The sequence below is a fragment of the Leucopleurus acutus genome (assembly GCF_964270905.1).
Source record: "Leucopleurus acutus genome assembly, chromosome: 6".
NCBI lineage: Eukaryota > Metazoa > Chordata > Mammalia > Artiodactyla > Delphinidae > Leucopleurus > Leucopleurus acutus.
Genome location: NC_139149.1, coordinates 100,534,474 through 100,544,044, shown reverse-complemented (window position 1 = coordinate 100,544,044; position 9,571 = coordinate 100,534,474). Strand labels below are relative to the sequence as shown.

Genomic DNA, 9,571 nt, shown 5'->3' with positions numbered 1-9,571 from the left:
GGAGATTACTCACAGATACACACACACCACCACTTATCCACTCGGGCCCACCTCACCCAGGTGTTTCTCTCACAGAGAGACTAGCTCTGATTCCAGCGCCCCCAACAAGCTCGAGGTTAAGAAGCCCCTCACCCGTCCCTCCTCCTTGATCCCACTGTGCAGACACAGAAAATGCTACTTCTAATTTCATTTGGGGTTCCACCACCAGTTGATTGGGGGCATTCTGGGGCCTGCAGGGCTCACTCCGTTGGAGAATTGGGGGGAAAGAAAGGGACCTTAATCACCAGTGACAGAGGGTGTGGACATGGGGTATAGCCCCAGATGCTCCCAGGGCAAGGTGAAGGATAGCATACGTCAAAGAAGGGGTCCTTCCTGGAGGGAGGGACCACACAAGCTAGAGGGGGAGCCTGGCAACTCGTGAGCCAAGGCCACATCCAAGGAGGGGGAGAAAGTCCCACCAGAAAGGCTTTGGAAGCTTCTGGAAAAAGCCAGTTAGGAATGGCACACCAGGGACTTTAAGAGCAAAACCCCATTAGAGTTATTTCACCTACAGACTGTCCGAATTTATCACGTTTGTGATCTCTACCCTCTTCCCACCTCTAAAGTGTAACCCCTTAAATCTGAGGAGTGGCTCCATCAAGCTTCCTAAATCTCTGTCCACCTGGAAGTTATGTTTTGGAAGGAGTGAAAAGACAGACAGCTTTCACTCCTGCTCTCGCCCAGGGCTACCCAAACGCCCCCACGCCCTATACTGAATAATTAAGGTTTCCCCACAGAAACCTTTAACGTACCTGTGTTAACGTTTCACTCCATGATTTCCTTTTTTTTTTAATATGTCCTACCTTCCCCTCCCATCTTCCCAAATTCTCCCCAAATTTCCCTTTGGTATTTTAATTGAGATTGTATTGCATTGAAATTATAAATTAACATAGGATGACTTGACATCACATCTTTAGAGTATTGAGTCTTCTTCTCCAAGAACAAGATAGAGCCTTCTATGTTTCTTAACATTGTTATTTTTCCTGAATCTGGCTTTGAGCTTAAAAGATGCAGGTTTAGTGGGAAGAAAGTGTAAGTTTCTTTAAGAAAGGGACCGGGGGAGCCCTACTTCAGAGCCAGTCTGTGGAGTCAGTTCTGGAACTGGGGCCTAACGAGAGGTATCTGTGATTCCCCAACCAAAGCCCCCTGCCCAGCCCCCTCTCCTATATGCTACACACATACAGCAAGGCTGGAAGGCTCTGGGGACAGTCTAGCTGGGCAGGAAGGCAGCACACAGTCCATCTCACGAGGTGGTGCGACGGGGCCCTGGGGTTCCCCAGAGGAGACCTGGCAGCCAAGACAGCAGAGGCCATGCTAGGCTTGTGCTTTTCTTTTTATTGTTTCTGTCCAGAGCCTCTGCAGCAGGGGAGGGGGAGGCACAGGGAAGTGGGCACCCCGGCCACCTGCCTGAGACCGCTCTCTGCCTCTCTCCTCTCTTCTCTCTAGCATCTCGCCCACCCTCTCTCCTTCTGAATCTCCTGCTCCCACATCTGGCACCTTCGGGGGTTCCCTCTCGCAGCCCCTGCTTTCTAAGCCCACCCTGGGAAAGTAGTGGACCACGGGGTCAGTCTCAAGCCCCACAGTCTCTGCAGAGGGCTGTGTCCCTAGTCACCTGCCCAGCTTGCTGAGGATGCGGCCCTTTCTGACTCAGGCTGGGGAGGGGGCGTGGGGGAGGTCCATGGGGCTTGAGCCTGACCCTGCGGGGTCCCTACACCCTGCGCTGGAGTCCTCTCCAAAGCCAGGGGCTAGAGCCTGAGGTCACAGATGTGGGAGGGACAGGGTCACTGCTGTGCCTTGTCTCCATCCCGGCTCTGCCCAGCACACTACAAGGGCAGCTGAGGGCCAGGCTCACTCAATTCCAACATCCACACCTCATACAGCGGGGGGCTCCCTGTGCCTGGGAGGGTTCGGCCACGTCCCCTGTGGGGTAGGGCTGGTCGGTGAGCAGGGGTCAGAGGCTGTGAGGGGAGCGCTGTGTCTGGGTGTGGTGCCCTGGGATAGAAGGAGGTTGGCTTTAGGAGGCAGTGAGGACAGGGGTGAGGACGGTCTCTGATGGCAGAGGGGTCTCTGGCTTTAGAGCACCTCGTGTTGCTGCTGTGTGGCCTCACTGACGACCTGGAGAGGAAGAGAAACCCAGTCTAACCCGGTGCTGGCCAGAGAATGGAGCCATGGCCCCGGGCCACCTCCACCCCAGCACAGCAGGATCCCCTCTGCCCCCAGGCAGGAGCCTGAACCAGCACAGCTGGTGGAAAGCACCTGGCTGACAGCCCCCGGGACACACCCCAGAGGCCCCCGCCAAGGGTAAGGGGACCAGGCAGACCACTTACCTCCCCGTCCCGGGTCTCAATGGTCTTGATCATCACTGTCTTCTTGGTATGGACCTCAGAACCCCTTTGCTCGGGGCTTGTTTCTATAACAGATCCATCCACATACTCAGCCTGACCAAGGCCACACCTGGGCTCTTCCTGTGGCTGGGAGTCCTTCCCTGGTCCCACCGGGCAGAGCCCGGAAGACGCCCAACCCCTCAAGATGGGTCTGTTACTTTTTCAGCAAAATGTCCTCACCTGTCCTTAAGCCCAGCACCCAACAGGTGGCTCTGCAGACCCAGGGACCTGTCCCAGGGCTGGGATAAGGTCAGGAGCCAACAGATATGCTCCGGGTGCAGTGGGTTCAGGGCGGCAGGGGATCCCCGAGGCCCAGGCCGCCCAGCATTCCCACACCCCCACCCCCCAACACATACACCTCCTCGCTCCCTCTACACCCCTGGCTGCAGGAGAGCCCTGCATGAATTTGTACCCTGACGGGACCCCAAAGCCCAGAACCAAGATACTCTTTTGGAGGACCTCATGGTACCCAGCCCCCTTAAGACTCCAGATGAGCAGTTTGATGTCTTAATGAAAGAGAGATGGAGAGGAGTCAGTCACTGATTCACGGTGCCCTTGGCCAGTCACTTGTCCCTCTGTGCCTCAGTTTCCCCACTGTTAAATGGTAACGATGGTACTTTCCCTATAATGGCCCAGAATTATTGGCTTGTAAAAGCATTAAGCGATTTGAAATGCAAGGCTCACACTTGGTGTCTGGATAAACTACTAACTGAAAAGAGATGTTCTGAGTTTTATGGGAAGGGTCAAATTTAGGTCCTTGGTATATGAGTTTGGTGTTGGTGACTCTCCTTAGCAGGCAACCAGCATGTGATGAACATTGTGACTCGGTGAAGCACAGCGTGTATTTTTTCCTGATGAAAATGAACATCGAATACATAAAAGGTTTGATCTAGGAAAGGCGAAGCTGCCAAGGACTCCAGCTTGCTTCCTAACGTATTATTATAGCATGTTTTTCTGCTCTCTGGGGTTTGGAAACCACTCGATCTGCATATTACTAACATCAGAATGGCAGAATGCCCTAGGAGTTCGTTCTTTTAATTGTTTGGCTTTGCTAAGGTTTGGCTTCATTTTTTAAAGCATGCACCCAACGTCTTGCTCCAGCAAACTGGAGGTGTTCAACAAGCAGCTGGGGGTGGGGGCGGGGGGGGGGAGTGCTTGGCAACTTGCCAAACAGACAGTGAGTGGTGGGTGCCTTGTAGCCCAGGATATATGGTTCTAGATGCTCCTGATGCTTGGTCCCCAAGGACACCCCTGGTACCTTGGAGTTTGGGCATATTAGGAAACAGAAACTAGTGGCCATTCAATACTCCCAGAAGGTGCAGGGGACATGGTCATGCAATACAATACCATGAAATAAAATAAAATTAAAAGCTCCCTCTGTTAGAAGGAGCCTCTACCTAAACTCCCCCGTCCTCCTGTAGCAGCCCCCTTTCTCTTCCCCAGACCCCAGCCCTGTCCCTACGGTTCTATCCTCCCCTCCTGGCTGGCCTTGGGCAGTGCCCACGCTGGACTCCTATCCCCTGCCACCCCAGCCTCCACTTGCCAACATGCACTCACCTCGGAAGTTGAGGGCAGAGAAGGTCTGGATAGGGAGGTTGATCCTGAAAGGGGAGAGACCAAGCCCCCAAAGGGTTAGGACCTTCCATCTCTCTCTGTGACCACCCCTCAAAGCTTGCCCTGGTCCTCTGTAAACACCAGCCTCAGCTGTCCCAGTCCCACTGACTTCAACACTGCTTGGGGCATGGGGCCAAAGGCCAACTCCAGCTGTCCCAGGAACTGTCCCTTCTGGAAGGATCACCCATTCCATCTCTGACCTGCTGGTGTGACACCAGAACCCCCGACCCCACTGCACCCTCCATTGCACCAGGATTTGCTTCTTGCCCTCGGCACTGCAGGGTGTATCAACGGCAGCTGTGGGTGACATCCACTGCGTGTGCCCACCCTCCAGGCAGGCTGGGAACCTCTGGCCCATTCATCTGAGGGCAAGTCCCAGGAGCTGCCACCCCCATTTTTGCCTAGTGCTGGGAAAATGCAATGCCACTTAAGGGGTCATTATATGCAGATGTTATTCTACAATATCTGAAATCTTTCTTTGTATAAATCTGTATCTAAATATGTCTGCCAATCTTTTTAAACTTCAGATTTTATCATTTTTGTGAGTATCAACGGGCATCATTTTGTTGAGTAATTGACCTGTTATTAATTGATGATAAGTTTACATAGTGAAGGGGCTTCCTTTGTGGTGCAGTGGTTAAGAATCCGCCTGCCAATGCAAGGGACATGGGTTCGAGCCCTGGTCTGGGAAGATCCCACATGCCATGGAGCAACTAAGCCCGTGCACCACAACTACTGAGCCTGCGTGCCACAACTACTGAGCCCACGTGCCACAACTACTGAAGCCTGTGCGCCTACAGCCTGTGTTCCACAACAAGAGAAGCCACTGCAATGAGAAGCCCACGCACCACAACGAAGAGTAACCCCCGCTCGCCGCAACTACAGAAAGCCCACACGCAGCAATGAAGAACCAATGCAGCCAAAAATAAATAAAATAAATAAAATAAATTTATATTAAAAAAGTCTACATGGTGAAATGCACAGATCTTTAGTGTGCAATCCAGTGAGTTTTGATCAGTGTCTACAAACATGTAACCACCAGTCGAAATCAAGATATAGAACATTTCCATCAATCAAGAAGGTTCCCTCGTGTCCCTTTCTGGTTGTATGTTGTTTTCTGTGTCTAGAGGTGATTTGCTCTGAGCGTATCATTGTGTCTTTTCCTATGAGAATATGTGTGCGTATACACGTGCATGTGCGTGTGTGTGCACCCTCTGAGCACGAGTCTCTGCACCTTCTCTCTTAGCCTATCGTGTCCAAGCCCCTCTGTCTCTATTTGTCTCTATCTGCCCCCTCCCTTTCCTTCCTCATCATTCCCCGCTGCGCTTCCATCTCTCTCTTGATTGGCAGTAATGGTTTATTACTGGTTGCTGAATATGGTTTTATGCTGCTGGTTCTTAATTCTGAAGATGGATGTGGGAATACTTATACTTCTCTTTTTATAAAAGCTATTAATTAAATCACTTTTTACCCAGGTGGCCTTGGTTAATTCTCTGCAATTAGCAGAGTGGTGGACTCGTATAATATTGTTTCCAGATCTTGTGAAGGTGATCCCGAGCCCCGCTTCAGGGCAGGAATGGGCCCCCAGCACCCCCCAGGAGCCCACGGCCCGCCCCTGCCTTGCCCCTCACCGGCTCTCCTCGCCCTCCAGCAGCTTCCGGTAGGTGGCAATCTCCACGTCCAAGGCCATCTTGACATTGAGCAGGTCCTGGTACTCGCGCAGGTGGCGGGCCATCTCATCCTTGAGGTGTCGGATCTCCTCCTCCAGGCGTGCGATGTTGTCCTGGTAGCCGCCGGCCTCACTAGCAAAGCGTTCCTCCAGCTCCCGCATCTGCCTCATCAGCGAGTCGTTCTGCAGGGGAGGGGCGCCCGGGTCAAGGACAGGCTGCAGTGGGGCGGGGTAGTGGGGGGACACTCGGTGCCCAGGATGGAGATAGGCACAGCCTCAGGGCTGGGAGGCAACCCCAGATGACCAAGTCTAGGGCTTGTCAAACTCTTCTGAGCCAGGGAACTATGAACTCAAATGAAGTCTCATGTGGAAACTCAGAGAACGGAACTGATACAAGGGAGCATGACTGTTTGGCCTCCTCGCCTCCATGCAGGAGTCCCATGATTCCTGAGAGCCCCAATGGGAATCCACCTATCTTTTTTATCCCTGTGGTAGATTTGAGCAGACAGAGACTCTATGATGGGCCCGAGGTCACAGAGTGTGAGCTGCAGACAGGAAGGGCTAGACCAGGCAAGGTGGGCAGGGACTCACAGTGCCCTTGAGGGCGTCGATCTCGCAAGTGTAGGACTGGATCTGGTGGCGATACTCCATCATCTCCTGTTTGGCCTGGCGCAGCGCATCATTGTTCTTGTTGGCTGCCTGGGTCAGGTCAGACACCTAAGGGCAAAGAGAGGGTCCCTGAGATGACCAGGACACAGGTAGGGGTGGGCAAGGGAGCATGGAGACCCCAGGATCACCCTCCTCCCCAAAGATGGAGCCATAGGAAGTACCTCCAAACTGGGATTGAGGGGGCCAGAGGGGCCAGAGTCCCACCTTTGACTTGTACCACTCCTCGGCTTCCGAGATGTTCTTAGCCGCGATGGTCTCATACTGAGCCCGGATGTCCCTGAGGGCAGCCGTGAGGTCTGGCTTGGACATGTCCACCTCCACCTGGACCTGCTGTTCCTGAAGCTGGGCTTGCAGCTCACGGATTTCCTGCAGGGTACAGCTGGGCTTCAGTCCCCGACCAGGCCCCGCACGTATCCTCACACCCCCATTCCCAGAGCCCAGCACCACCACCCCCCCCTTCCAGCTGCTTTCACAAGGGCATACCTCTTCGTGCACTTTCTTAAGGAACGCAATTTCCTCGTTGAGAGATTCGATCCTGCGCTCCAGGTCAATTCGAGCTAGAGTGGCTGCATCCACATCCTGGTGAAGGTCAAGTGAGAGGGAGAGGGTCACTGATCACCCGGTCAGGGCAGAGGGAGACCAAGGGCGACACAGAGGGGACAGAAGGGGTACGGCTGCTGGGGGACCAAAGAGGGCTCACCGCTCGGAAGGCAGCCAAATTGTTCTCCGCTTCTTCTTTCAGCTGAATTTCCTCTTGCATCCTGGCAGAGACAGGCAGGACAGACAGTTGGTGGGCATAAAACTGGCAGTGGAGAAGACTGACTGGGGGCTGTCCAGGGAGTGGGCTCAGGACAGAGAAAGGAGGCCTGGCTGCTGGATAGAGACAGGAGGTCCCGCCCACACAGGGAGGGAACAGGAAGTGGCCCAATCTCTGCCCTGGAGCCACACCCTGGAAGTCTCTGTCCCCACCAGATTGTGACCTCCCTGGGGTTAAGAACCATGTCTATTTTTTGTTTGTTTGTTTTTAATATTCATTTATTTTTGGCTGCATTGGGTCTTTGTTGCTGCGCACGGGCTTTCTCTAGTTGCAGGGGCTACTCTTGGTTGTGCACGGGCCTCTCATTGCGGTGGCTGCTTCTCTTGTTGCGGGTTTTAGTAGTTGTGGCTCGCGGGCTCTAGAGCGCAGGCTCAGTAGTTGTGGTGCACAGGCCCAGTTGCTCCGCGGCATGTGGGATCTTCCCGGACCAGGGCTCGAACCCCTGTCCCCTGCACTGGCAGGCAGACTCCCAACCTCTGCGCCACTAGGGAGGTCCAAGAACTATGTCTATTTTATCCACCTCTGCGTTCCCAGGCCCCAGCCCCAGCCTGGCCCACGCAGGTGCTCATTTAACATTTGTGACCTGGGTAGTGGGCCAGTGACTCGGCTCACTACATTTGCTGCCTGTACATACTGGGAGCCTGGTGGAGCCCACCATCTGGTCCTTCAAGCTTTCTGAGGGCTGCAGCCCCCACCCACTCTCCGCTTTCCTCTAGCTTATCGCTCCCCCCTGGAAAGCTTCAGCTGGGCCCAGGGGCCAAGATGCCCTCTCTACCCCCATCTGCAGGGCCTCATCACAGATGAGCTGACAGCTACTGCTGGCCCCAGATTTCCTTGTCTCCTACCAACCTCCCCTCTCCCTCTGACTGCACATGGGCCTCCTTTCTCCATTCATGTGCCTGCCCAACCCCCAGCAACTTAAGATGCTTTTTTAAGAAGCACCTGGTCTCCCAAGGTCTCCCGTTTCCACCCCATGATGTCCCCAAGAAAATTCCTCGTTTGCAGACTGCGGGCACAGGGGAGAGACCTGGCGTCCCTCTCCCCTCCTGGGGAGACACAGGTAGACGACCCTCTCCCTGGGTACATACGACAGGGTGCTGACAGCTGGACCCAGCCCCAGGCCTAGCCTCCCGCGCCCAGCCCATGGGGGTTCTGGGAGCGCTGGGTCCTCACTTGGCCTTGAGCCGCTGCAGGTCGTCCAGCAGGTTGTCCCGCTCGACGTCGACGCGGGCGCGCTGGTTGGTGAGCACCTCCACCTGGCGCCGCAGCTCGCGCAGCTCCTCCTCGTAGATCTCGGCCACCCGCGTCGGCTCCCGGCCCTTGAGCCGGTTCACCTCGGCAGCGAGCGCCGCGTTCTGCTGCTCCAGGAAGCGCACCTTCTCTATGTAGTTGGCGAAGCGATCGTTGAGCTCCTGAAGCTCCACCTTCTCGTTGGTGCGCGTGGTCAGGAACTCCTGGTTCACGGCGTCGGCCAGCGAGAAGTCCAGCAGCTCGCCCGCGCCGTAGGAGGAGGGCGCGCGGGTTGCCCCCAGCCGGCTGGCCCGCAGCGACCCCAGGCCCCCGGCCCCGCCCGACGTGCGCGACACCTGGTACACGCGGGATGTCACCGAGCTCGAGGAGCCCTTGGTGCCGAAGCCCGCACGCGGGAACACCGGCGAGCTCAGCGGGGAGCCGAGCGGGAAGCCCGGGGCCCCGCCGAAGGTGCGGCGGTAGGAGGACACGCGCTGGCTGGACGAGTAGGCCTGGCTCATGGTGGCGGCGAGGGCGAGGCTGGGCGGCGCTGCGCAGAGGAGGAAGCGGTGGGCGGCCGGCCGGAGAGTGGCTGCAGCGAGGGGAGACAGGGCCCCAGGCCGTCGGCACTATTTGTATGCGTCCTGACATCAGCCCCCGCCGCCCCTCCCCTGACAGCTGCAGGATCCCGCTGTCCTGCCAGGAAAGGGCGGCCTCTGGCGTGGGGGCAGGGAGGCCAGCTCCCCCGCAAGAAGCCTTCGCCCCTCAGCCGGCGGGTGGGGGCCCCCTGAGGGGCGTGGGAGAGGCTGGTGGACCTAGGGGGGCAGAAGATGGGCAGGCCTGCCAATCGCCTCACCCAGGGCTCAAGCATGTCTGGAGCCCCCAGGTAGGCCCGCCTGCCTGCGGGCAGGGGAGAGAGCAGGGGAGAGGCTTCCATGTAGTTTGAGGGGCTCCTTTTTGCTGCAAGCAGATACTTTGGGTCATTTCCTGAAGGGACAAGGCCTATTTCCAAGAAAGTCTCCAAATCACCTTTTTTTCTAAAGAGTCTCTGAAAGTGGCGAACATTCAGGAGGGCTCAGGCAAAGACCCCGAGCCCACTACCAGGCCTAGAGGATGAGGGTCTCTAGACAGGCAGGGAGGATGGGGGAG

The 9,571-nt window shown here is 56.0% G+C and overlaps 1 protein-coding gene across 3 annotated transcripts; it reads right to left on the bottom strand.

The window, feature by feature from the left end:
* Positions 1-1,405: 1,405 nt before the first annotated feature.
* Positions 1,406-8,958, bottom strand: DES (desmin; the record flags this gene model as incomplete). Of its 3 annotated transcripts, XM_082840964.1 has the most annotated exons (9): positions 1,406-2,154; positions 2,367-2,449; positions 3,981-4,024; positions 5,669-5,889; positions 6,298-6,423; positions 6,580-6,741; positions 6,859-6,954; positions 7,076-7,136; positions 8,366-8,958. In XM_082840964.1, the coding sequence occupies 9 exons, from the start codon at positions 8,941-8,943 to the stop codon at positions 2,113-2,115; spliced, it is 1,413 nt and encodes a 470-aa protein (XP_082697090.1). In that variant the 3' UTR covers positions 1,406-2,112. The 3 variants fall into 3 exon arrangements, with proteins under 3 accessions (XP_082697090.1, XP_082697092.1, XP_082697091.1); XM_082840966.1 differs by lacking the exons at positions 6,298-6,423; positions 6,580-6,741 and having other exon boundaries at positions 5,669-5,745; positions 8,366-8,943; XM_082840965.1 differs by lacking the exons at positions 6,859-6,954; positions 7,076-7,136 and having other exon boundaries at positions 6,580-6,711; positions 8,449-8,943.
* Positions 8,959-9,571: the final 613 nt, after the last annotated feature.